The 25,821-nt window shown below is 57.5% G+C and overlaps 1 protein-coding gene across 4 annotated transcripts in view; it reads left to right on the plus strand.

The window, feature by feature from the left end:
- Positions 1-25,821, plus strand: part of COL27A1 (collagen type XXVII alpha 1 chain) — a 134,607-nt gene that overhangs the window by 96,510 nt on the left and 12,276 nt on the right. For all 4 annotated transcript variants that reach the window (XM_032865688.1, XM_032865687.1, XM_032865689.1 and 1 more), the window contains 21 exons: positions 991-1,048; positions 1,601-1,645; positions 1,729-1,773; positions 2,061-2,114; positions 3,127-3,180; positions 4,065-4,118; positions 5,112-5,165; positions 7,065-7,118; positions 11,275-11,382; positions 15,416-15,469; positions 15,575-15,682; positions 16,746-16,799; positions 17,716-17,769; positions 21,151-21,207; positions 21,369-21,422; positions 21,948-22,001; positions 22,251-22,304; positions 23,130-23,183; positions 23,280-23,387; positions 23,863-23,970; positions 24,856-24,963. In XM_032865688.1, the coding sequence (XP_032721579.1) occupies positions 991-1,048; positions 1,601-1,645; positions 1,729-1,773; positions 2,061-2,114; positions 3,127-3,180; positions 4,065-4,118; positions 5,112-5,165; positions 7,065-7,118; positions 11,275-11,382; positions 15,416-15,469; positions 15,575-15,682; positions 16,746-16,799; positions 17,716-17,769; positions 21,151-21,207; positions 21,369-21,422; positions 21,948-22,001; positions 22,251-22,304; positions 23,130-23,183; positions 23,280-23,387; positions 23,863-23,970; positions 24,856-24,963 (1,393 nt within the window). The remainder of the gene's footprint in view (positions 1-990; positions 1,049-1,600; positions 1,646-1,728; positions 1,774-2,060; positions 2,115-3,126; positions 3,181-4,064; positions 4,119-5,111; positions 5,166-7,064; positions 7,119-11,274; positions 11,383-15,415; positions 15,470-15,574; positions 15,683-16,745; positions 16,800-17,715; positions 17,770-21,150; positions 21,208-21,368; positions 21,423-21,947; positions 22,002-22,250; positions 22,305-23,129; positions 23,184-23,279; positions 23,388-23,862; positions 23,971-24,855; positions 24,964-25,821) is intronic.

Consider the following 25,821-nt stretch of genomic DNA (forward strand, 5'->3'; position numbering starts at 1 on the left):
TATTTTTCTCATCCCCCATCCCCCAACCCCCACCCAGACATGTTCCCGGTCCCCTTTTGTGGCTGGCCCCCAACTCCCAGGCCAGGGTGGGCCAGCCTTCTGCACAAGACCTTCTTCGTCTCCCCCCCCCCACCATGACCTCTCTGGTCCCCTGCAGGACAAAGACCACACTGTTCTCTACGGGGGGCCTTTTCCAGAGGACCCCATCCTATCTGTGTCTCTCTGGGAGTCCCCGTAAGGGGATCACTTGGGCCAGTGGGTAGATCCGTGGAGGGGATGCACCTGCTGGTGTGCTAAGGGACCTTAGACAAGTCACTTCCCTTGGCTGGGCCTCTGTGCAGTGGGGGAAGGGCCTGCCTCAGGGGGCGTTGGGGATGTGCTCCCAGCTTTCAAAGGAATAAGGCTGCTGTCTAGGACTCCACGGAACAGATGCCTGAGCCCCGCCCTGCTCTTGCCTCTGCGCACGTTGTCACTCTCCATCTGTGAGCAGGGTCAGACCAACTCGCACATCTGCTCTGCACACTGAGCCACATGCCGACCCTCCCGGGGCCCTTCACTGTCAATGTCCCCCAAGGGCTGTGGTTCACATACCTGTTTCTGCCTCACGTGTGCTCGGGGAAGAGGGTGCAGCAGCTGAGTCCGAGGGGCTGACAGTGGGGACATATATCCAGCCCTCGGCTTGCCCAATTCTGAGGTGTGTGGCTGTTTGACCTCCGAGGTCTCTTTCAACAGGGTCGTTCGTGCACCCCCAGCCCTATTCCAGAACATCAGGGCCTCTAGCGGAGTCCCCCCCCGCCAATGCCTCGCCATCTCAGCAGGCATGCTGTGTGTGGGAGACCTGCCTTAGGGTGGGGGCGTGCGCACAACAGAAGGAGAAGGGAGCCCCAGGCTTGTGCCTGGAGAGGCCTGAGGCTCTGGGCAGCCTGGCCTCCTGGTTCCCAGCCTGAGGAAGACCCCTACTGTCCACCGTGCTAGTCCTTTTTTCCTATTCCAGGGCCCCCGAGGACCAGATGGACCAGCCGGGGAGCAGGGGTCCAGGGGCCTGAAGGTACCAACACCATGACTTGCCCTTCCTCACATCTCCCACACTGGGTCAGGAGTCCAGGCACCAAGGCTCACACCTTCCTCAGCGCCAGGCCCCTGGGGGTGGTGGGGAGTCCAAGAGAGGATGGGAGATCACCTGCTGCTCCTCCTGGTCCTGGAGCCTGAGCCTGGGGTCTGGGGAGAAGGAGCACAGAGAGAGAGACGTGAATAAGAGGGAGCCAGAGGAGGCAGGAGTAAGAGAGAGTGGGAGGGAACCTCGGGTGCCCTCTGACCCCTTCCCTGGGGCTCCCTGCCCCCTCCAGAGCCCCCCACCGGGAGCCGAGATTGCTTCCACTCCCAGCAGGAGCGAGGGGTCCTTGGTTCTCCAGAGCTGATGACGACTATGGCAAACCACTCCCCTTGCCAGGCCTCAGTTTCCCCACCTGCACAATAGGGAGAGGGGTGGGTCTGGTGATGACACGGGTTCCTTCCATCTCCCACGGAGTGCGCGGTCCTGTGTCCGTGAGGTGTCCCCCAACGCACCCTCTCCCTCCCTCATCTGCTTTGCTTCCCGCAGGGCCCTTCCGGACCGCAGGGCAGACCGGGCCAGCCCGGGCAGCAGGTACGTCAGGCCGAAGCTGGCCAGCCCCCTCCCCGCTCCCTGCCGGCCCATATGTGCCTCTAAGACCCCAAATCTGCTTCCAGGGTGCGGCTGGTGAACGCGGGCCCTCGGGTGTGCAAGGCTTCCCCGTAAGTAGCACCAGTTCTGGAAATTCCGAGGGGCTTTGCCGGGCGATAAGAGCCGCGGTACCCAGTTCCCGCAGTGCCGTGGAAACCACACAGCTTCCGGCTGCCCATTCTGCCCTGAAGACCCTCTGGCCTGCCTCTGTCCCCCCTGAGACTCAGGCTCCCCTTGGGTCATGTGGCGGGTGGGGGAGTGGGGCCCTCACACACTGCGAAGGCTTCCTGTAGAAGGCTTCCATACAGGACGAAGGAGGCCAGAGAGAGACTGAGGTCACCTTTGTTCTTCTCTGCAGGGTATCCCGGGTCCCTCGGGCCCGCCTGGCACCAAGGGCCTCCCAGGAGAACCGGTAAGTGCTTGCTCCTCCCTCTTTGGCCTCTTTGTCCCTGGCGGGCTGGTCCCAGTTGGGCCCCCGCCTGGGAGTGTGGGATGTGGTCAGCCAAGGAGGAGGTTGGAGAGAGAAGGGGCCAGGCCTCTGTTATGCTGATGGCACAGGCCTGGGGGGTGGGGTGGGTAGGGAGGGGCACTGGCCAGGGAGCTCAGGAGCTCTGGGTTGGCGTCTAAGCTCACTTGCCCTCCAGCCTAGTTTTTTTTCTCTTTGTATTTAGTCAGGAATAATTGTCCCTATCATGCCAGCCTGTTGTAAAGATGAAATGAGCAAATGTATGCAGGGCGCATAGCCCAGTGAGAACCTGAGGGAACAGAGTATTAAGGGACCGAGTATGGGCATTACAGGGTCTGGACAGGAGCCAGTGAGGGGTTTGAAACCAAGATAACCCTTCAGGAGGTCTCCCTGGAAGGACGGGTTTGGGGGACAGCCCAAGTGTCAGGACGCCCCTTGAGGAGGCAATGGAGTGGTACCGCTGTCGAGGGACAGGAGAGGACAGCCTCAAGGGACAGAGGAGGAGGGATCCCTGTGGTGAGGCAGGCAGAAGACAGGAGGATCCTGCCCCCTGGGGCCGTGCTACAGTCCCACATCAATAGGCCCAAGGAGACCTGATTTGAACAGTGAATTGACCAGGAGCCAGATGGGGGTTTCCAGAGGTGGATCCCAGGTGGAAGGGCATTCAGACAGATGGAACAGAGTGAGCGAGGCTGCTCGGAGGACTGGAAGGTTTCTGAGTGGGAGAGGGCTCCCTGGGTTTGAGAGAGAGAAACAGGAGACAGTGTAGATGGTTTGAGGGGGAGGCAGGAGACCGGTGGTGAGGGAGGAGCTACAGACAGTGGGTCCCCGGCAAGGCAGGTGGTGGGGGGCATGACAGCAGGGTCCCAGGTTCTTGGACCTTCTCCCTTACCTGCCCCTGCACACTGCACTATTGGGCCTTCTCAAACTGTTGTATGTCTGTCTGTCTGTCTTACAGGGCCCTCAGGGACCCCAGGGGCCACTTGGTCCTCCGGGAGAGATGGGCCCCAAGGTGAGTGCTGAGCGCCCCTTGCTTGTCCCGTGATGTTGCTGGGGCGGTATCAGCACCTTGTGGCCCTCCTCCGCTGGGGTGTCCTAGGCCTGGCCTGGGAAATGGTCGTGTCCTATGTCCCGCAGAAACCAAAGGGTAGGACAACCCCCCCAGCCTCCGCAGGAGAGCAGATCCATGCTAATAAAGTAGCGGGAGGAGCTGGGCTCCAGGTCCCAGGGCAGCGCATGGCCTGCAGGGACCCTCCGGTGGGTTAGCGGTGCCTCTTCTGTGCCACCACAGGAAGCAGCAGTGCCCTCTGCCTCCCCGTCCCTGTGGGGACTTCCGCTCAGCACCGAGGTTTGCCTGCAGAACCTGTCTTTTACAGGGCATGCGCTCTAGAGGGGCCTCAGACCCCTCTGCCTTAGAGAAGGAAGTGGATCCGCAGCTTTGTGCAGGGGCTGTAGCCATGCCGCTGGGAATGACTCGGACCCTTTCCCCCCCATGGGCATCCTGGCCCAGCTTTGGAGTAAAGCACAGGGATCCGTCCACCCTGAATACAGCCTCAGTTGGCTTCCTCCCCTGTTGTTATGTGAATCATGCTATTTTCCTCCCTGTGCTCGCCAAGGGGCTCCTCATGTGGTAACCCACACTCGTGGGGAAGGAGAGAGATCCAGAAGCCTCGGAGCCCCCCCAGGGCTCATCCCCCTGGGCGCAACCACCACCCGCCCTGTGGTCCCAGCCCCAAGCTCCCAGAAGGCCCACAGCCTACTCCTAGCTCTGTGTCTCTCCTGCTGTGTGACCTCAGGCACATTCCTTGCCCTCTCTGGGGCAACCTCAGTTATTCTCCTCCCTTACAGTCGAGGCCAACCCTTGCTGTAGGAGGGACCAATGGCATTTTCTTGCAGGGGCCGCCCGGTGCGGTGGGAGAACCGGGCCTTCCTGGGGAAGCCGGGATGAAGGTAAGGCAGGATGAAAGAGAAAATTGACTTGTTGAAACCAGCTCCCAGCTGGCGGCCACGTCCTCCCCACGGAAGAGAAACGGGCCTTTCTTGTGTGGGAATAATGAATTCTCTGTGTTCCTGGCCGGGGAGCGGGTCCTGGCTACGGCCACAGTGGCGGGCCCAGCCGACCCGGAGCCCCCGCCCTGGCCCCCTGCCCAGCGGTGTTTTCCCTGGCACCTGCCCCACGCCCCGGCGGCCGCACCTCCTGGCCTCCCGAGATACCATCTGCATTTCAGTCCCTGAGCCCCTCATTACCTGCAGGGGAAACAGGCGCCCACTGATGCCTGGGCTCTGGGGAGAGCCCTGTCCCCGCTCTGCTGTGGAAGAGAGTGCGGCCTGTCTAAAACAGACGGAAATGGGATCGTCCCCATTGGGGCAGGGCTGGGGGCTTGGTGCTCCCCCTCCTCCTGGCACCCCCCCCAGACATCGGCACAGAGGGAGACTAGTTTAGAAATCCCCACGTGGTGATCTTTTGTGGGGACAGGTGACGTTTACTCTGGTTCATTTCGGGCCTCTTCCTCCTTTGGGTTTCTTTCCAAGGCTCTCAGGGAGAGTAAAGAAGGCGGTCAGCCACAGATTTGCCATCCCTGCCTCTGGTCCTCCCTGGAGCCAAACTACCCAGGTTTGGATCCTGAACCTGTCCCTTCTTAGCCTCATGGGCTTGGGCTAGTGACGTGACCCTGAGCGTGGTCCCTTGGTTTCTCCATTTGTAAAAGAAGATCCCTTCTCTGGCAGGATTGTTGTGAGGTTTCAGTGTTGAGACCCACACGGCCCCGGGGGGTGCCTGGAGCAGGGGCTCTGGTTGGCATTTTGCAGTGTTGCTTTGGTTCTTGGGAAGGAGGGGCTTTACCAGCTCCCCACCCAAATCAGAGCTGGTGAGGACAGGAAAGTGAAGCGAGGGCTGGGACTGGCCCTACCCACCCCCATGGACTTGTGTTTGGCTTCTCCTAGGGTGACCTTGGGCCTCTGGGCACCCCTGGGGAGCAGGGCCTCATTGGGCAGCGGGTAAGTCAAAAGCAAATTCATTCTTCCTGGGAAGCCACCTGTGGGGCACTTGGGTCGGGGCAAGGGCTTTCCTCAACCTCCCTGAGCCTCTGGGAGAAAGAGATGGTGAATTCCTATAGCCTCATCTCATCTCTCTTGCTGAGCCAGCATTTCCACAACACAGAGGCACTCTTGGAAGAAAACGATCTTGTGGTCAGAGTGTTTGGGATTCACTGCATGTTCCCTGTTCCCTCTCCACATTAGCAGTAGCATTTTCAAGGCTCTGAGAAGGCCAGCAGCCAAGACAGTGGTTCCTTTTGGATTAATCCAAACTTAAATGATCTGCAGCAGTTTTACTTTTGAAAAACACCTGTTATCATCCTTGGAAACTCTTCCATGGAAGGTTATGTTTCTCTTTTCTGAAAGAAACCCACAAAACTTGCCTTCCTCTGAGAAGCTTTGGGTTGCCTCTCTGTCCACCTCTCTATGCTCCGTGCCCAGTTCATACAGTGTTTGCGCAAATATGGTTGCAGGCGTACTGGGAGGGGTACAGAGCAGGCATCCTGTAGCATCTGCCAGGTGCAGAAGGTGGGGTCCCAGAGGGAGGGGGAGTTATTGTGGGTCTCAGTCCCTGGGGGCACCAGAGGCAGGTGCCCTTCATTTCTTATCTCCCCTGTTTTTCCAATGCCTCGTGCTCCCCCTGCCCAGAGTCAACCGAGGCACCACAAATTGAATTAAGATGTGGAAGGAGCAAGAAAGACCACAGGGCAAGGCAGGATGTGTGTGCAGCCCGAAACCCCAAGATGGTAAATCTTGTGCGTCAACAAAGACTGATCAGTACGGTTTTCTTAGAGTGCTGTGTTAAGAAGGATTCTGAGGTTCCATCTAGGCACAGTAGAAAGGAGAGTGACTAGCACTCACTCGATGCCCACTGTGTGCCTGGCCCTTCTCTCAAAGCACCAGGAACCAAGCAGTGAGTAAAGGAGGCCGTGTTCTTACGGAACCACATTCTAGTAGATCCATTAGTGACATCTGCCATGGGCACAAGAAGGGTGGTGTCTACACGCTTGTGGTGCCTTTGCCATCCCTGCCGCTGATGACCTCTGAGGCCCCTTCAGGCTCAGGTGCTGAACAGCCATGAACTCTGAAAGCCGAGAGAGACCCAAACTAATCTGATAGGCAGTTTGAGAACTCAGAAGGCCAGGGTCATCTCTGGAGCGGGGGCTGCAAGCAGAGAACCTAGCTGAGGGCCAGATGGGGATTCAGGGTCTTGGCATCGCTCCTGAAGTTGCTGGCCGGAAAGTCTTACGGCTGGCCTCACCTTCCACATCTGAGAAATGGGATTCCACGGGGGGTTCCATGGGAGCTCACTCCAGCTGCAGAAATGATATGTCAAATGGCTGTCATTCGTGTGCTCCCTACACTGTGCCTTACAGGCACCCTCACAGGAGGTGGTGTCAGCCCAACCTTGTGATGAGAAAACAGCCACCTGTGGGGGCTAGGTAGTTTGCTTGTGGTCACACCGCCAGCGAATGGGGAGCCCAGCGGGGGAACTGAGGTCTGTATGACATCAGAGCCTTAACTACTGAGCATCCGTGTTTCCAGCCAACCAACTAACTGGGACACTTTGTAACTGGTGAGCTGGGGTAGCCCCCAGGTAACCCACCCTGCAGACAGGCTGGGGCTTAGGGGTCTACTCCTCCTTTCTGAAGAGCTGGCAGTGGGCACCCCAGCCCCCCCAGCCCCCGTCTCGCTCACTGGTTCAGCCACTGTTGGGCACCTTCTGTGTGCCGGGCATTCGGGGGCCATATTGCCCAGAGACAGCACGGTTGGAGTCCCGCCCCAAGGAGGGGGAGGAAGTAAAAACACTTTGGGCCCCTTCCCCAGGAGTGTCTCATCTTTCCCGACTACCCTTTCCAGGGAGAGCCAGGCCTCGAGGGTGACAGTGGCCCTGCAGGGCCTGATGGGCTGAAGGTGAGTGTCTTGAGGTGGGATCGGGGGGCAGGGGTGGGGGGGGACAGGGGTGTGTTCTGGAACCGTCTTCTACCTCTGCCTGCATTCCCCTCCCATCCAAGACCTGAGCTTTCTCCCAGAAGCATTGTGTTCCCATACAGCTCTGAGACCAGAGACCAGAGCTCCAGCCCCTGTCGCCAGCACACACCCATCCACCCCCCATACACTCCCTGCCCGCCACTGCCTCCTTCCCTGCTCAGACGGGGCTAGGAGCCATCCCCCCTTCCGCTCCTCACTGCTACCCTTCTCAAAACTACAGCTTCTTTCGGTTAAGGGTAGTGTCTGGACAGCCTGCTCTGGGCTAGACCCAGAGCCAGCAGCTTAGCTCTCTGTTATCTTGCAAACATCCTAAAAGATCAGGAAAATCATCATCACCGCCCATGACCTGTGAGCCACTCTTCATGGTGGCCTCGTCACCAATGTATCAGGTACTGTGCTGAGCCCTTTGTTTATGTAACACCTCAGTTAATGCTGTGGGGTAAGTTCTGTCTTTTTTTTTTTTTTTTAAAGATTTATTTATTTATTTGACACAGAGAGAGAGATCACAAGCAGGCAGAGAGGCAGGCAGAGAGAGAGGAGGAAGCAGGCTCCCTGCTGAGCAGAGTCCAATGCAGGGCTCCATCCCAGGACCCTGAGATCATGACCTGAGCCGAAGGCAGAGGCTTTAATCCACTGAGCCACCCAGGCGCCCCAAGTTCTGTCTTTAAATAAGGGAACTGAAACACAGAGAGGTTAAGCACTTGCCCAAAGACACACAGCCAGTAATTGGTACAGACAAGACCCAAGCTTCAGCTCCCTCTCTGCACCATGCACCCATTCTAAAGGTGTAGAGGCTGAGGCTCCGAAGGACACAGAGGTGCACTCATCTAGAGTCTACGGCTGTGAGTGGAGAATCCAAAATTCAAACCCAGGGCTCGCTGGTGCCTGACTTAGCCCGACCACGCCCCGTAGATTCCTCTGAAGGTGTGGGCACCTTCAGGAGGCTCCAGGGCTCCCCTGCACTATGGGGCCAGTGGAGGTCTCTCTCTGACTTACCAGCTCCACATCTAGCACAAGCCTGTCCCTGGCTGCCAGCCCTGGCCCAGCCCTAACCCTGGCCCAGTACTAGGTGGGCTCTCCCCAGGGTGGCCTGTCACACTGAGTCAGCTCCTCAGGCAAGGGCCCAAGGGCCACCTCCCAGGATTCCCTCTGTCACCCGTTTACTCTCCACGTGACCTCAGATAAGCAGCCCTCAGTTACCCCGTCCCTAGACCCCCACGCCCACTGCCCCATGCCCATAGCTGTCCTGGGTCCCTGGCTTCCCCGTCTACCAGGGTGCCTCAGGGACAGGCCCCTGGCTGGCTCCCCAGCTGCCCCGGGTTTTCCTTGCAAGGCCGAGAGCGCCCCCTGTCTGCCATCCGTCTGCCTCCTCTCCTCTCCAGCTCGGCTGCATCCTGGGGTACAACCTGGCCCCTGCTGGGGAGGACAGGACAGCCCCTCCACACCCTTTGCCCAATGCCTGCTTGAGTGGCAGTGACGCTAAAGAACATTCTAGCTGAAATTCTCAGCATACTCACCGTGCGCTCGCATCACCTGCCTTAAGAGCTCTATGTGACTGAACCCGTGTCATCCTCCCAGCTGCCCTGGGAGCTGGATTCATTCCCGTCCCCACATGACAGATGGGGAAACTGAGTCACGGCGCAGGGGTCTCTTCCATTTCTGGCCAGCCACCTTTCTTCTCCCTGGAGTTGTGCTGAGGTGGGATGGGAGATGGGGCTTCAAGGCATGAGTGTCTCACCTGGTCCTTCCTGCTCTCTCACACGGCTCCAGGCACTGGCATCCTCCTCCTCCTCCTCCACTCCCTTCAAAGCAGTTCTGTCTCAGACCTTGGGTCAGAGTAGTTGCTGCAGACATCCAGCATCTTCTCTGGTCCTCCTGAAACCCAGGAGACAGTGTGATGTCTTCACGTGTTTGTCCAAGGATCACCTTCATGGGGAAAACCACCTCCCGGACACACACAGTTCGTGAGAGTCTGCAGCGTGCTTTTCTGCTGCCAATCTCTGTTGAGTTTGCTGACTCGCAGCAGATGGTGGCGGGGACAGCGGTGGTGACTCCTGGGAAGGCTAACCTTCGTCCTTCATGTCATGTGCCGACGCGCTGCTAAGCTACTTACACGGATTAGCTCTTTCAATCCCCATAGTAACTCTTTGCTGCTTACTTTACAAATGAGGAAATTTGCCCAGGGTCACACAGCCATTGAGAGGTGGCAGCAAGGTTCAAATTTAAGTGACATAACCCCAGGAGTGAGGGAGCTACTGTCTCCTGCACAGAGAACCTCGGAATCTGAACCCTAGGGTCTCACACATGCTCGGCCACTGACTCCCATGTGTGGTTGGGAAGGCTCCTCCTTCCTCTGGGCCTCAGTTTCCCCATCTGTAAATCGAGAAGTTTGAGCTAGACAATTTGTAAGGCTCTTCTGAGCATGGGCGGATGTCCAGGGGACTCTAGGATTCTCCAGGAACCCCCTACCCAGAGCCTATTCTGTAGGGGAGCTACAACTTTGCTATGCCAGGCTAGAGGGGGGCAGGGTGTCTGGGCAGCCCCTGGAGCTGTAGCACCTGCCAGTGCCAGGCTGGGGCCCCTCTCTGAAAACCAGCCCAGCCCCCTGGAACAGACTGCGTGCCTCGGAGAGCTGGGAGAGCAGGTGGCCAGGGATGACAAGCCAGAAGGGGGTTCCTGGAGCTGGGGTCTGCAGAAAAGCCATCATGATAGCACCCTGTCTCTCTGCCAGGCTGTGCTGGGAGGCCAATAGTCTCAGTGGGGACGGATCTCACACACCAACTTGTCTGACCCTCTCCGGGTGCCCAGATCTGCTGTGCGCTGGCCCACGCATGCTTGGAGTGGCCCCTCCCCCTTATCCATGCCATCTCTTGACCCCTCTCCATTAGGGAGTCTCCCTCCACCCCCTATAAGCTGAGCTAGAAACCGCCCCAAGAGGCCCCTGTGCCAGCCTCCTGTGCCTAGAACCCAGGATCCGGCTTCATGCCCTCTGCACCCTGATCTTTCTCCTGGACCCACACCAGGTTATCAGCGCTCCCCGTAAAGTGTGGCGCCGGGAAACAGAACTGGCAGACACTCTCCCCTTCTCCCAGCCTGCTCCCCCTCCCACCCCTTCCTCCAGGCCATGACTTCATCCCCTTTCCCACGGGTCTCCAACCAGTCCCAGCTCAGCCACTTGCAGACTGGCCCCATGCCCCGCCGGGCCCGCCAGCCCCGATGGAGGTGACCTTCAGACAGGCACACCACCCTGTTCCTCTGGGGCTGCTGCCCATGCCGCGCCCCTCGTCCCTGCTCTGCCCACAGCCTGCCTCAGCCCCGCCTGCGAGGACGACATGGCCTGGATGTGGCAGGTGCTGTGTCCGTTGTGAACTGCCATCCTCTGGCCGAGGATGTTCTCTGCCGCCGGCAAGGACGAGAGCCGTGCAGAGCAGACGGCAACGGGAGATGCTGTTTGCAATAGAGTCAGACAGCAAAAAACAAAACAAAACAACATGGACCGAGCTGCGCTTGGATTGTGTCTTTAAACCTCCATATACTGCTAACTGGCTTCCTTGCTTTCAATCGGCTGTCCCATTGCTTGGAGCCTGGTACACAGCAATGGAAACTATGACCTTTGCCTTATTAGTATTATAAACTGTTTGCATGTAAGCAAGGGTTGAAAAGGCAACTCAGAAAAATGGAGTTGGTTCTGAGAGGCAGGATTGGGTGAATTGTTTTCCTTTTTTAAAATTCCCTTCGGTGTCTTAAGACTCTTGTCTTCCCCATGTATCAGTGTTGGGGAGAAAGAGCCTGAAAGTCCCAAAGCTGTCCCCTCCTTGTGAACTCGGGGGCAGGAGTGGTCAAGGTCCCGTGTTCCCTCTGAGTGACTTTCTCCCTGGCCCGAGTACCGGGTCAGGGGTAGTTCCTGCACCTGCCAGGACATGCCACCCTGACCCTTTTGGTGGCTCAGGGAACCATCAGGAGAAATCCAGGGGCTGCTTGGCTGTGGACATCCAAATGGAGCCCTGAGGTTTAGTGCCTCTGATTGGCTGAGGGACTGATTTATTCTCTCTCTCCTCCTCATTCCCTTCCAACCTAGGGGGACAGGGGTGACCCTGGGCCTGATGGTGAACGTGGCAACAAAGGCCAAGAGGGACTGATGGGTGAGGATGGGCCCCCTGGCCCCCCTGGCATCACTGGCATCCGGGTGAGTGTGTACGGCTTCGTGCCAGCACTGGGGGTGTCTGGGCACAAGTACCACCCATGTCTGTTCCAACAGTTGGACAGGAGGTCTTTTGATGACAGCTGCCTAAAGGCTTTCCGCTTCCTCCACCTGGGGGTTTCCCAGAGAACAATCTACCCATGTCCCTCCTCTGCCCCAAGCCTCCCATGGCTCCCAAGTGCCCTCAGACTAGAATCACCCTCCTCAGTCTGGCTGCCACGGCCTCCTTGAGCCTGGCCCTGCTGACCTTGTCCCACATTCAGCCACATTGAATTTACCAGGGGGTCAGGGGGACTTAGCCAGAGAGGCGCGGGCCACCATTCCCCACTAGGAACTCACTGCTGCCCTCTCTGGGTCACGCTTTTGGTACAATGAAGGATTTGGAAGGAACATGCTCCAACATTCCAGGGGCTATTTCTTAGTAAACGCTTGAGTATCATGGCTGATGAATGGGCTGGAACGTACAGCAGAAATAGCCCTGGGCCCAGAGGCCAGAGGGTGAGTTCTGGCTCGAGAACCCACGGTCTGTGTGACCTTAGGCAGATCATGCTGCCTCTCTGTGAGACTTGGTTTTCTGATCTTTAAAGAGTCAATGAAACTTTGGAAAGGAAAGTGCTTTCTACAATGTGCCAGAAAATAAATATTGTCTTTATGAAGCTGGAGGAGGAAATGACTGGAAGCTGGTGGTAGTGGTGATTGTGGTAGTGGTGATGTTGATGGCTGGGTGGAGGTGGAGATGCTGCTGATATAGATGATGGTGGTGATGGTGATGATGGTGGAGATGATGATGATGATGGTGGAGATGTTGATGGTGGTGATGGTGGTGGAGATGGTGACGATGGTGGAGTTGGTGATGGTGGTGATGATGGTGGAGATGGTGATGATGGTGATGATGGTGATGATGGTGGAGATGATGGCGATGATGAATGCGATAGTGATGATGGTGATGATGGAGGTGATGGTATTAAGGTGGTGATGGTGATAGTGGTGATGGTGATAATGGTGGTGATGGTGATGATGGTGATGGTGGAGGTGATGGTATTAGTGATGGTGGAGATGGTGGTGATAATGGTAGAGATGGTGAGGGTGGTGGCAATGATGGTGATGACGATGACAGTGGCAGTGGTGGTGACAGTGCCCATGCTGAGGGGGGCCATGTTGGTGGTGGTGGTTGCAACAGGGTTAATGTCTGTATTTTGCCATCTCCGCCAATTTCATCTACTGGAACGGGAAAGAGATTCACTGCAGCCAGACTGAGTGTGTGTTGGTGACAGAGGTGGTGAGAGGCTTGTATTTGAGTCTCTTTGGCATCAGGGCTGCAGGACAAGTATCTCCCACTCTGGCCGGGAAACAGTGGAGTATTTAAAAATAGAATTTTATGAGCCGTCAGAGCCTTTCCAGAAATATATCTTCGTGGATGGGGGCCCAGCAAAAGTCTTCATTCTGGCCCCATGGCCTCACCCCACTGGACGCTCCAGCCCTTACTCAGGATTTCCCACACCACGAGGGCCGCTCCCAGCTGGAGAGGGCCTGTCAGAACAAGTGGCCGGCTGCTCTGTCCTGGGGGAGACTCTCGGTGTCCTGGCCCTGTGCTGAATTCTTCCGTACTGACTCACTTCTCCTCCTGACAAGGGATCAGCCATAGCAGTCACCTCAGACCACTGACCCCTTCCACCAGCCCCTATATCATGATTAGACAACTGCCCAGATATGACCAGCCTGGGACAGGGGGTGCCCCAGAACTGAGGACCCGCATCTCATCTGAACCCAGCGAGGTGACCTGTGGGTCCTGTCTTCATCTCACTGAGCCTATGTCTTTGGCTCTCAAATGGGATAAATAACCCCTTCTTCCCAGCCCCATGGCCAGAACTGGGGGAGGCATGACATAGAACACAGACACGGTGCTGGCCCATGCCTGGCCCACGGTCATATTGGTTGTGACTATTTTATTCCTGGAGGAGCCAAAGACCGGGACATGGTGTAGTTCAGTGCTGTGGGTAGAGACAGGAGATGAGCTACCTGTATAATTTAAAATTTTTTAATACTTACATTTCAAAACCTAAAAAGAGGTGGATGAAATAAATTTTAATAGTATATTTATTTAGCTCAATATAGCCCAGATACGAACATTTCCAACATGTAATCAACATAAAAATCATTAATCAGGTATTTTACCTTCTTCTTCTTTTTCCTTTTTTTTTTTTTTTTACTAAATCTATGAAATCTGATGTGTAAATTACTCATATCGCACATCTCAATTCGGATGCTAAATTTTCATTGGAAATACTTGCTCTGTGTTTAGATTTCATAAAATACACAGCTGAAAATGTAGGTTTATATCCTCAAGTTGTTCCAAACATATGTAAAAGTTTTGTGGTAACTGAATTATCTGTATTTAAACTTAATTTTAAGTTAATTAAAATTAGATTGAATTAAGAATTTGGTTCCTCCATCCAGTCACCACCTTTTCAAGTGCTCAGGAGCGTTATGTGGCAAGGGGTCACAGACAGACAAAGCTAGTTCAAGACTTACCTATGAGAGGCAGGGCAGCTGAGGCACACAGAAGGGAAGGGGCTTGTCCAGGGTCACATGAGGACTTAAGTACCAGAATGCAAGGCAGTCTGTGCTCGGTCCTTCCAAGACTACCATTTCCTCCTTCCTGAGGGCCCTAGGGTAGTCTCACTGGCACTGCCCTTGGGGACAGAGATTTGTCTTCTCCAGTCCACTTTTGCCGTGTTTTGTCCTTATGCAGAATAAAGGTGGCCTCCCTGTAATTTCCATCCACTGATCACCCCAAAGAACACAGCTGCCCCTCTGTTCTGCAGATGGGTGTCAAGTGCCTCTCCTGCTCCTCTAAAATCCCATCTTCCTACCTTTCCTCCATCACAGTTAGTCATTGCCCCCTCCTATTCCAAGGTGGGGCCATCACCTCCCTCATCCTACAGCATATACCTCTGTTAATGCAGCCAAAGGGCTTGAATTGAACTAGTTCTTTAGTGCTTACCAAGAACGTAGATGTTCTTCCCAGCTCCCTTTGAGGTTTGGGTCTTGAAGGGACGTTCCCTGGGGACCATCGGGATGTCCTTTGAGACCAGAAACACTGTCTATCTTACGCCCTACATCCCAACCCAGTGTGGCTCAGAGTTGGGATTCTCTTCTCTCCCTTTCTTTTCCTCTCTTATCTGTCTTATGCTCACACGTGCACACTTACACGCATTCATTCACCCTGTGAGTGGCCCTGACAAGAACAGGGCAAAGGAGAGCAAAGGGAGGCCCTGCGAGGGAGGGGGCGGAGCAGCCTGTGGAGGGAGTGGCCTGGGAACCCCAGTGGGATAGTAGGGGAGGACGGCTGACCTTCCAGGCACAATGCCCCACTGGGAGAATCCCCTCCCACCCCCATCCACAAAAGAGGGCGCCCCTGTCCATGGGACACAACCTCGGGCTGGTCAGAAGTGCCCCATGGCATCTCAGAGATGTAGGAAGAGCTCCCCGCGCGCTGCATGTCATCAGAGGCCCCAGGAGCCCCGGGCATGGAGTCAGACAGATCCGCAGTTGACTCAGTGTGCTGGGCCATGTCATTTCACCTTTGGGCAGCCCAGAAGTCACCATCCGTGGGAGCAGACCTCGATCGGGCCTCCGGCTCAGGGTTCCTCGGGGTCTGGAACAGTGTGTGGCTCGTGGCAGGTGCAGAGACCTGCTCCCTCTGGGACAGCTGGGAGCCTTGCAGTCACCCCAAAACAGGGATGTGTCCAGCACTGACTATGGGCCAGGCACCCAGTGAGCACGAGGGGCCATCCCCGGTTAGCTTCTCAGCCCCATGTGGCAAACAGGACCCCTGTCCCCACTTCGCAGGCCAAGTTCCCACATCACAGGGTCCCCGGGGTACGGAGCACAGGGTGAGTTCCGAACCCAGGCAGTCCGCCCTCAGAGCTCCTGTGCCGATGCCCCTTAGGCTCCGTGGCTCCACCTCAGGTTGCTCTCATTTCTCACCCTCCTCCTTCCCTCCTTCTCCTCCCAGGGTCCTGAAGGAAAACCAGGGAAGCAAGGCGAGAAGGGCCGGACTGGAGCCAAGGCGGGTGCCCAACCCCTGTGGCCATGATCTCCTCTCCTCCTCCCCCACCTCTCTCCCCACCCTCTGCTGGAGCTCCGTGACAGTCTGTCTCTCCTCCTGCTGCAGGGTGCTAAGGGCTACCAAGGACAGCTGGGTGAGATGGGCGTCCCTGGAGACCCCGGACCCCCTGGCACCCCAGGCCCTAAAGGGTCCCGGGGCAGCCTGGGACCAACGGTGAGAACTCTCATGGTGGGGTGGTTTGGGGTGGGCAGGCACAGAGCAGGGGTGCAAGGGGTGGGGGGGCAAGAGAAGAAAGAGAGGTACCTCCTGCTCCACTGCTCAGCCAAACCCTTGGCTGTCCCTTGTCCTAGCTGCTTCTTTTGCATCATGGGTCCCTTGGGGACCCTATAGAAGCTGCCACCTCTCTCCCTGAGAAAGCACCCCCAAGGCCAAGTATTTCTTTCCGTTTGAAGGGGGCTGTGGGTCTTCTGAAGCCATTTACAGACCCAGATGGATAAGCACCCATTCTGGGGTGGTGGGGGAGAGGGGACCTGCCCCTCAGGAGGGTTTTACAGAACAAGGAGTTTTCCCACTGGAAATGGGCTCATGAGATAGGGCTGCAGATTGCTGGGTGACGCTGAGGCCATCCCCACCTCTTACTGGCCCGCCATGAAGGACAGTCCCAGGGCTCTGCCGGCTGCAGGGGGAGGAGGCGGGGGGAGGCAAGCAGGTGAGGCATCTCTGAGCTGCCGGTGTGCAGCACTGACAGGCACCTGCAGTGTGAGTGCTCCCAGCAAGGTGTGAACACTCCCACCATGGCTGATCCTGTGCCCCCCCCCCCCCCCCGGGGTGTCCTTGAACACGCCCTCGGGAGGAGATGCACGGGAGTGTCCGTCACCGGCTAGTTCTACCACGTGCACTCAGTAGACGGAAATAAGCCAGAGCCTAGGTAGTGGTAAAATGGAGCAAAATTATTAGAAAGGGAGGAGTTTTGAATAGATGTTATCTTCGCTTTTAATTGATTGAACTGTATGTTCATATAATTTAACTTTCTACAGCTGCTTCTGTTTAAAATTGGCTCACAAAAGTGAAGATGGTTTAGCCACTCGGTCTTGTGAACCCCCAGAGCTGGGAGTAGGGAGGGCCGGAGGGAGGAGGGGAACTCAGGGAGGAGCTCCGCAGCCTGGGTTCGGGGCCATGGACCTGCAGGGTGGTGGGGCTGAACTGGACTGCTGCCAGGGCAGGTCGCTGCGGTAAGAACCACACCTGTACCGACACGCATCTGCTCCTGTCCTAGGGTGCTCCAGGACGGATGGGGGCCCAAGGAGAGCCGGGACTGGCAGGTTACAGTGTAAGAAATCTCACATCCCCCCTCTCGGAATTCTCTCCTGCAGGCGGGAACCCAGGCCAGCCTCGGACTCTGCCCCACCACCTCCCTGCTGAGGCCTGCCCTTGGGCCACGGAAGATCCCTGGTGGGCCCCCAGAGTAGGGGTGGGCAGACAGAAACACCCTCCCCCTCTGCATGCCCTCACTGAGTCCTTCCTGCCCGCGGTGGGGGCCACACGTGTGTCCTGTCCAGGCGTCACGCTGGCTGAATGTGGAAGGGAAAAGGCTCACCCCGCTTTTGCATCCAAGCTGGCACCTCTCTTAGAGGAGGCTGAGCCAAACCCATGTGATACAGTTGGGGGACTAGTCCTCAGAGAGGCTCTGGGCCCACTCAGAAAGGGAAACTGAGGCTTGGGGAGGCTAATGATGGCTTGTTAAGTTTGAAGGTGGGATCCAGTGTCTGAAGGAGACACAGCAAGGAGATGAGGAGAGGGAGAGGAGGACAGAAGAAGGACAGGGCAAAGGACATGGGAACCAGAGAGGGGGAACTGGAAGCCCAAGGGAGGAACGTGTGTGTATGCTTCCCGCCATGGCCTAGGGAAGTTGGCTGAGGCCAGCATTTTGCCCCTGCCCCAGGGGACACACTTGGCTCTCCAAGATCTGGCCCTAGGTCTGCTCCAGGCTGGCGTAAGCTATGCCCCCTGACCATCCAAGCGCCCCACCCCTGAGAGGTCTGTCGGGGACTGACCTGGCATGTCTGGGAGGCCAGGCCTCAGAGAGGCCCAGGGCTGGCTCAGAGTCACACAGTGAGCTGGGGCAGAGCCAGGGCCCCAGACTCATAGCCCAGGGTCTCCACCTTGGAATTTCTGGCCTTCATCACTATGCGTCTCAAGCCCTTATTCCCCTATGCTTTTACCTCTTACCATCCTGTTTCCGGCAGGGACACAAAGGCATCATGGGCCCCCTCGGACCTCCTGGACCAAAGGGTGAAAAGGTGGGTGCTCCCTCCCGTCTGGGCTGGCAGGAGCCAGCGCCTGGGGCACTGTGGCTGGGGTAGTGCGGAAGTTCATGGTCGGCTCAGCCCTGCTCACACAGCGGCTGGCCAGGAGCCTATTAGACCCACATTCAACACAGATGGCCTGCGCGTCAGGTGTGCGCCCAGCACCAGAACAAAACCACAGGTCCTGCCCGGCCAGGGCTTCCAGTCCAGCAGGAGGGAGGGACGCGTCACGTACAGACTAGAACCGCAATTCCATCATCTGTGTGAATGTGGGCATTGAAGCTTTGCTCGGGAACGAGATCCCCCAGTGAGAGCTGGCGCAGGGCTTAGTTAGGACAGAGAGCGAGGCCGGCCTTTCCCAGCCAGGAAGGGGCCGCTGAGGCAGAGGAAGGCCACATCCATACCCCACCGCTTGGTTCCAGCTTTGGTAGAGGAGAGAAACTGCTAGAAGAAAGCTTGCTGATGGTTGTGCCCTGCCGCACGGTGCAGGGGGGGACTTGGGGCAAGGGGGACGAGTCGGTGGCCCTGGGTCACCTTCTGAGGCAGCACCAAACTGGCCTTTGAGTCCTACCTTAGCAGCTCAAGACTCCCTGTTCTTGCCTCCCCCTTTGCCCAAAGGCTCCGCCTAGGATGCCTCCTAGCAGGTGGCCCCCTGCTATCTCCTCCCCGCTCCAGCTCCCCCTTTGTGAGCTAAGTCAGCAACCCCCTCACTATACCCCTGGCTTACTGTCCCGCCGGTCCCTGCTTGGAGAAGAAGAGCTCTGCAATCAGTGGGCTTCGACATCCCACAGGAAGCTGTAGGGAGTACCGCTCAGCACCCTGAGTCTCCCCCTCGGCCCTGAGTCTGCCACAGCTGGCACAGGAGACCCTGAAACAGGGGGAGCCTCCCTCCCCCCAGCCACCTGCAGCACCAGGACCCCTGTGGCTGCTGAGAATGGGATCTGAAACTTAAAGCTGCCCTACTTCCGCTGGAGCCTCGGGTGGGATCCCAGGGTCCCCTGAGCCTTGACTGCCCTGTCTGTTAAGTGGGTGGCTGCCTCAGGAATGCGAGGCTGAGCCGGACGTCCCCCATATGTCAGCCGTAGGCACTGTCCTCGTGATAAGGTAGTCGATTAGTTCACGCACGCATTCAGCTACCTGACAGGGTGCATGCGTGGTTAGTGATCATATAATATCTTCTCGGCTCTGAGCTGGGGGCTGCAGAGATGCCCCCAAAAGGGTAAAACCGGATGCAAGAGCGAATTGCCAGGCACAAGCTGGGGGGTGCTGGAAGGAGGGGGGACAGAGTCCCAAGGGAGACCCCAAAGCACACAGTCGTGTGCAGAGCTCTCCCTGGGATTCCTCCATGGCCCGCACCATGAGGTGTCAGTGTCCCACATGACACATGGGGAAACTGAGTCTCCAGGCTGCTTAAGGACTCGGCCAGGACCAGTGGAAAGGTGGCAGGACCAGGAGGCAGGCTCTGATGTCAGGCTGTGTCTCCTGAGCCAGAAATAGGCCCTTAGATGAGCTAATGTGCTGCTCACCCTGGCGAATTCCCCATGGGGCACATGTCTACAGAGGTGGTATCTGGAGACACTGGCGATGAGACTCTGGGAACGAGGAGAAGCCCAGGGCTCCACCGGCTTCCTGCTGCTAAATCTGCCTCCCCAAACTACAGCCACAATGTGGGGAGAGTGGGCGAGATCTGTGTAGCTGGCTTTTGGCTCAGACCACCCCTTGCTTCCTGTGTGGCCTTGGCTAAGACCCTTCTTTTCCTGGGCTTCAGTTTCCTCATCTGTAAAACGGGCCAGTAGTCATAGCCGCAGAGGAGTGCTGTATGGATTCTATGGAACACCTCCCAAAGGGTCTGCCACACGGAATGTTTTCAGTAAACACGGCCCTCTTCTCCAAAGTGCCCCTGTCCGGCTGCCTCCCTCCGCAGTGGGACCAAGACTTGGGACAAAGAGCCATAGACAGAGGTCAGGGAGGAGAGGGAATCCCCACTCCCTGGGCCACCCCCTTGGGTACAACTGGTCCAAAGCCTCGGGCCAAGTCCCTCCCGCTTTCAGTCTCTGCCCACAGGAGCCACAGAGGCTCTGGTCCAAGGCACTCCGGCTGCCAGCCCTCAGGACTGATTGGGGCCTGGGACGGGCTCCAGCCCCAGGGATGTCTCCCTCTCCTGCCTCTCAGGCTTTCCCTTCCACCCTTGCCAACAGCCAGGGGGCCCCCGGCTGCCCCAGCTTGACCCTCCTGCCCAGAATGCACCCCCATGGGAGGTGACACCAGTTGTCTGGGGCTGGAACATTCTGAGTCCTGGGTTTCAGCCTCTTGCTGCTCTGATCACACCTTCCCTGTAGCTGGCACACGGCCTCTGGCCTCCTGTCTTGCTTGGTGGCCCAGGGCCCAGGGTGGCCTGCCAGGGCTCAAGGACCTCCACCCTAAACCCTACGCCTCCTGCAATTCCTCTGACAACCTCCACACCACACATCGTCCCTGCTGTCATTGTCAACAACAGCCAAATGCATGGCTCCCTACCCCATGGGCAGTAGGGAGCTCTCCTCCCTGGGTCCTCAGAACAGTGCTGCCAGGCATCGCACCCCTGTTTCACAGATAGGAACCTGACTTATGGACAAGGATCCCTAATAGGCCCACCGCTGAGTGCAACCTGGGGCCTGCTCCCGGGACTCCCAACCAGCATAGAAGGTTCCTGTTAAACCTGGCTCTCTGCCCACTTTATTCCAGCAAAGATGGGAGAAAGGGACTCTTTTTCGTGTCTGACCAATGCAGCAGCCCTCAGGGTCTCTCTGTGCCTCAGTGTCCTCATCTGTAAAATGGGGAGAATACCGTCACCTGCTTCATAGGGTTGTTGGAAGTATTCAGTGAGTGCCTGCGCCCACGAGCGGTTGGAATTATTGTCGCTCTGTGCTGAGCACCACGCAGGGACTCTGCATCATTTCCCAGACTTCCCCCCACCCTGCTCCCTCCTGGGTACTGCCATTGTCCCTTCACCCCACCTCTTCCCTGCTCCCCAGCTGAGAAAAAGAGCTCCAAGACGGGAAGGGACCAGATGGGGGTCTGAGCAGCTGGTCCTGTGCAAGCGGGCTGTGACCAAGGTCTCTGCTCTGAGCTGTCTGGGTCTGGCAGCGGAGGGCTCCTGCCTGCTGGGGCGGGGGATGGGGGGGGGGTTCCCAGCAGGGGGTAGTAAAGGGCACTCTCTAGGTTCCGCCACCCTGGTCTGCCCCTTCTCTCTCTGGCCTCCGTCTCTCCTCTCCGTCTGGAACCCTAAGTAGGCTGGTCTTCATCACTGATGAAGGCCCTTTCCACTCTGTGTGGAGTGTCTGGAATTCCCCAGATTCACCAGGAGCCAGAAATAAGTCCTGGTTGTGTCCACAGGGGGAGCAGGGCGAGGATGGCAAGGCTGAGGGGCCCCCTGGGCCACCTGGAGATCGGGTAAGCCCCCTTTTCCATCCCCCGACAGCCACCAAAGTGGAACCCTAGCTTCCTGCTGTGGCAGGGGGTGGGGAGGGGGAGGCTGAGCAGGGGTGAGGCTGCCACAAACATCTAAGAGGAGACCCGATGGCCCATATTTCATTGCCATCCTTGTCATCCAGGGCCCCGTAGGCGATCGAGGGGACCGCGGGGAGCCAGGAGACCCTGGATACCCCGTAAGTATCAGAGCTCCTACCCAGTGGCAGCGTCAGGCATGGCATGCCTGGGCTGTCCTCCGACCTTACCGGCCCCAGGCAGGAAACAGCCTTGGCCAGGAGACCTCCCACCGTTAGTGCCCGGCCTGAAACGGAGACCCCCTGAGAGAGGGCTCCGGCCAGAATCCAGGCTGGCAGGGGGTGGGCTGGAGGGGGAGGATGAGGTTGGGGAGAGAGACCCCTTCTTCACAGAGCCTCAGTCTCCCCGTCCTCAGTGGCTGGGAACAGCTCTCCCGACAGAAGCAAGAGACAGACCGCTGAGTGAGCCCTGGGCCCCCACCAGGCTTCTCCCCTCCCCTCCCCTCCCCTGCTCCATCCTCCCTGGCAGGGTCATTTGGCAGCTTTGCAAATGAGCAAGCTGAGACAGGGACAATGACACAGAGCTGGGAAGAACAAGGGCTTCCGGGGCTCCTCCGGATGGGAAGTTGCCCCGGCCCCCAGCCCCTCCAGGGTGGGCCCCCTCACCCATCTCTCCTTGGCTTCCAGGGACAGGAGGGTGTGCCAGGCCTCCGTGGAGATCCAGGCCAGCAGGGCCTACCCGTGAGTGGTGCTCCCTGTCCCATCCCCCTCCAGCTCCATGTGGGTGGTCAGCAGTTGGGGGAGGAAGGGACCCTCCCTGTACCCGGCCTGGGGCAGTGCACTCTGGTTTCTCTTGCCCTGATGCTGGGGGTACCCCCAGAGCCTACACCCCCAACCCCCTCCCACCCCTCCCCTTCTAGGCGGACACTGGCCACCCTCCCCAGGAGAGAATCCTGGGGCGGCTTTGCATCCTCTCACCTTGGTTTGCAGGGGCATCCGGGACCCCGGGGACAGCCAGGACCCAAAGGATCGAAAGGGGAAGAGGTAAGAGGACTAAGGTCCACAGGGGACCCTGGGAAGAGCAGACCCCCACCCAAGCCCGAGGCAAGTAGGAGGCTGGGCTGGTGGGTGCCCTACAGGGAGCTTCCTGGCCAAGATCTCTTCATTTCGAAGGGCCTGATGGAGCGGGGATCACTTGCCCCACTGTCAGGGCCTCCAGGAGGGGGACCATCTGTGAGGCCAGCAGTGGGATTCGAACCCAGGGCAGTCACGCCAGAGCCAGCCGTACCACACTGAAGAAAATCCGGAGAAGCAGGGGTCCAGAGGAAGGAGGGGTTGGACAGGGATGCGGGTGGTGGGAACTGAGGGGTGGTCAAGGACTTTCCCACCTTGCACCCAGAGCCCCTGTGTCTTCCTCCACTGAAATCAGGCCAGTGCTGTCTTCCTTGCCCTCAACCTCAGTCCAGGGGTCTCCTTCACCCACACACCATCTCTCCGCCCCCGCCCTGCTCAGGGATATAGCCGCACTCTTGAGGATCGAAGGATCTTGAAGCCCAGCCAGCCCTGGCCCCAGGCTACCCCAAGGAAACTGCAAGGCCCTAGAGCCTCTGCAGTAAGGCGAGCCAGTAGGGGCGCAGGGCCCAGAGCAGGGTGGGGACAACACTGTTAGGTTCCACGGTCAGCCCTGCTCCTGGGCTTCCAGGCCAGGGTGATAGGACCATTTGCAGATTCAGACGCTGAGACCCAAGAGGCGGAGGGGCAGGGCTGGGCCACACAGGAGCGCCCATGCTCCTTTCAGTCCCTTCCAGAACTCCTAGGGTTTTGCCCCTCCTCCAGGCGGCTCCTGCCATGTGCCCCTTGATTTTTCAGGGACCAAAGGGAAAGCAAGGCAAGGCTGGGGCACCTGGACGAAGGGGGATTCAGGTGAGTGACCAGCAGCTTGTCCCCTCCTCTCTGCCTGCCTCCCTCCCCGCACCCCCACCCCCCAGAGGCCCTCATCAACTTCTTTTATGTCCCCAGGGCCTGCAAGGGCTGACAGGGCCTCGGGGCGTGGTGGGGAGACAGGGCTCCGAGGGTGTCACGGGCCCAGATGGGTTTCCTGGCAGGGATGGTCAAGCAGGACAGCAGGTGAGCAGGACTTGGGGTTAACTCTTGGTCTCCCTTGGGGACAAGATGTTTGTGTTGGGGTCTGGGGGTGGGGTGGGGTTCTGTCAGAGGCCATGGGCCAGGAGGAACAGGTGTGGAAACTTTGATGGGGCAGAACCAACATATCCAGAAGTTTCCTGCATGGGACTTGGGAAAGTGGCTTTTCTGACTACCCATGCCTGTACCCAGAAGGAACCCCCATACCCCCACCCAGGGGATGGAACTTGTGGTTGAAAGTTCCCTCCTCCTCCGCATTTACAAACCCCAGCATCTCTCGTTTCTCTAGTCCTGCCCTCCTCACGCAGAGCTAGGATGACCTATGACCTCCCTCCTGGGGTCTGACCTCCTTCCCCCCAGGTCCACCCAGAGTTCACCTGCACCATGAGACATCTTGCCCCCTTGGCTGCCTTTGTTTCCTGAAACATGAGAGGTCCTCCTTTGCCCTCTTTCTTTACAGGGGGAGCAGGGAGACGATGGGGACCCTGGCCCCGTGGGCCCTGCTGGGAAGAGGGGAAATCCAGGTGTGGCTGGCTTGCCTGGAGCACAGGGGCCCCCAGGATTCAAGGTCAGACACCTGTTAATCCACGCAGCTGTCTTCCCATCTTTCAACCTTGGTTCTAACTATAGTGACACTGATTATAATGCTCACCTGGGCACCTATGTCCCAGGGCCTGTGTGAAGATGGAGTCCCTGGCTCTGATGTTTCTCGTGGGGGTCCCTGCCCCAAGCTTGAACCTGGCTTGAGGGGAAGTTTATCCCTGTAGGGGAAATCTTAGGCCTGTTAAAACGGGCAACCCGCCATTGAGCTGTCCTTGGGCGCCCTCTAGTGGGCCTTTGTGGAACATTGCTGTTGCTTGCAGCCCGGACCCTCTTCCAAAGGGCATCTTTTTAGTAAGTTTTCCCAATGGGGGGGCGGTGGCGGGGGGTGGGGGGGAGCCATGAGTCAATCTGAACCCAGGCCTACACGCAGAAGGGAAGATTGAGATGGATGAATCAGACATGGCTCCTCTGGTCTTCCCCAAGCACCAGGTTTAGCTGGGGAAAGACTGAACCCTCCGTGGGAACAGCAGGCAGGGGGAGAGGTGGACTTGGCCCAGGGAGGATTGAAATGTGGAGAGAAGGGGAGGTGGCATCCCAGGCAGGAGGAAGGGCTGGAGCAGAGGTGGGGCCGAGGTGGGGGGGGGTGGTATTGGCTAACTTCACGGTCTGCTGGGAGGAAACAGTGAAGAGGAGAGGCAGGGTAGGAGCGTGGAGGGCAAGTTGGAACTTGAAATCCAGACTGAAGAAAGAGGCTGTCCTCTTAAGGAGGCTGAAATTCTGAGCCCCAGCATCCTGAGAGGTCAGCTGACCCTGAGGCATCACTATTCTGTCTCTCCTCGCCCCCCCCCCCCCCCCCCCCCCAGTACCGTTTTCCCTTTTGGTCATTTTGGTGTTTGGTTTTTTTTTTAAGGGTGAAAGTGGGTTACCGGGACAGCCAGGTCCTCCCGGCAAACGAGGGACGGCGGGTGGAACCGGGCTTCCTGGGAGCCAGGGGGAGCCCGGATCCAAAGGCCAGCCGGTGAGTAAGCCCCAGGGAATACAGATGTTCTCACACTGGCGTGCACACACTCGTGTTCACACATGCACACACAGGCCTGGAAGCCTCCCGCCTGCTCTGTGATAAAGGCAGAGTGATACCCTCTCTGAGCACCAGATACTCCTCTGCCTCCCCTGAGTTGGGGGGAGGGGGGAGGAAGGAGGCTGAGACATGAGATCTGAGTGGTCCCTTCAGAATGAGGGGGGTGGATCATGACCTGAACCCGAAATAGCCTCACATCCAATAAAGAAATTCAATCTGTGGTTTAACAAACATCTCGCAAGGAAAACTCTGGCCTCAGATGACTTTACTGGAGAATTCTAGTCAAAGTTAAGGGCAGAAGTAATACCGATTCTGCATAAACTCTTCCAGAAAGTTGAAGAGGAGGGAATACTTGTCAGCATATTCTATGAAACTAGCCTTACCCTGATGTCAAAGCTGGACATGGCCTGGACATGGCCTCTGCCTTTGGGTCAGGTCATGATCTCAGGGTCCTGGGATCGAGCCCCGCATCGGGTTCTCTGCTTAGCAGGGAGCCTGCTTCCCCCTCTCTCTCTGCCTGCCTCTCTGTCTACTTGTGATCTCTGTCTGTCAAATAAATAAATAAAATCTTAAAAAAAAAAAAAGTACATCAAGACCAAATGAGGTTCATCCCAGGAATGCAAGGATGGTATAACGTTTGAAGATAAGTCAGTGTAATGCACCATATTAACAAACTGAGAGAGAAAACCCATTTGATCCTACAGTGGATGCAAGAAAATCACTTGGCGAAATGCAACTCCATTTCTGATAAAAGCGCTCCGTAACCTTGGTAAGGAAAAAGGAGCTTCCTCAACTGGG

This window comes from Lontra canadensis, unplaced genomic scaffold (assembly GCF_010015895.1).
Source record: "Lontra canadensis isolate GAN:19392208 unplaced genomic scaffold, GSC_riverotter_1.0 scaffold30, whole genome shotgun sequence".
Lineage (NCBI taxonomy): Eukaryota > Metazoa > Chordata > Mammalia > Carnivora > Mustelidae > Lontra > Lontra canadensis.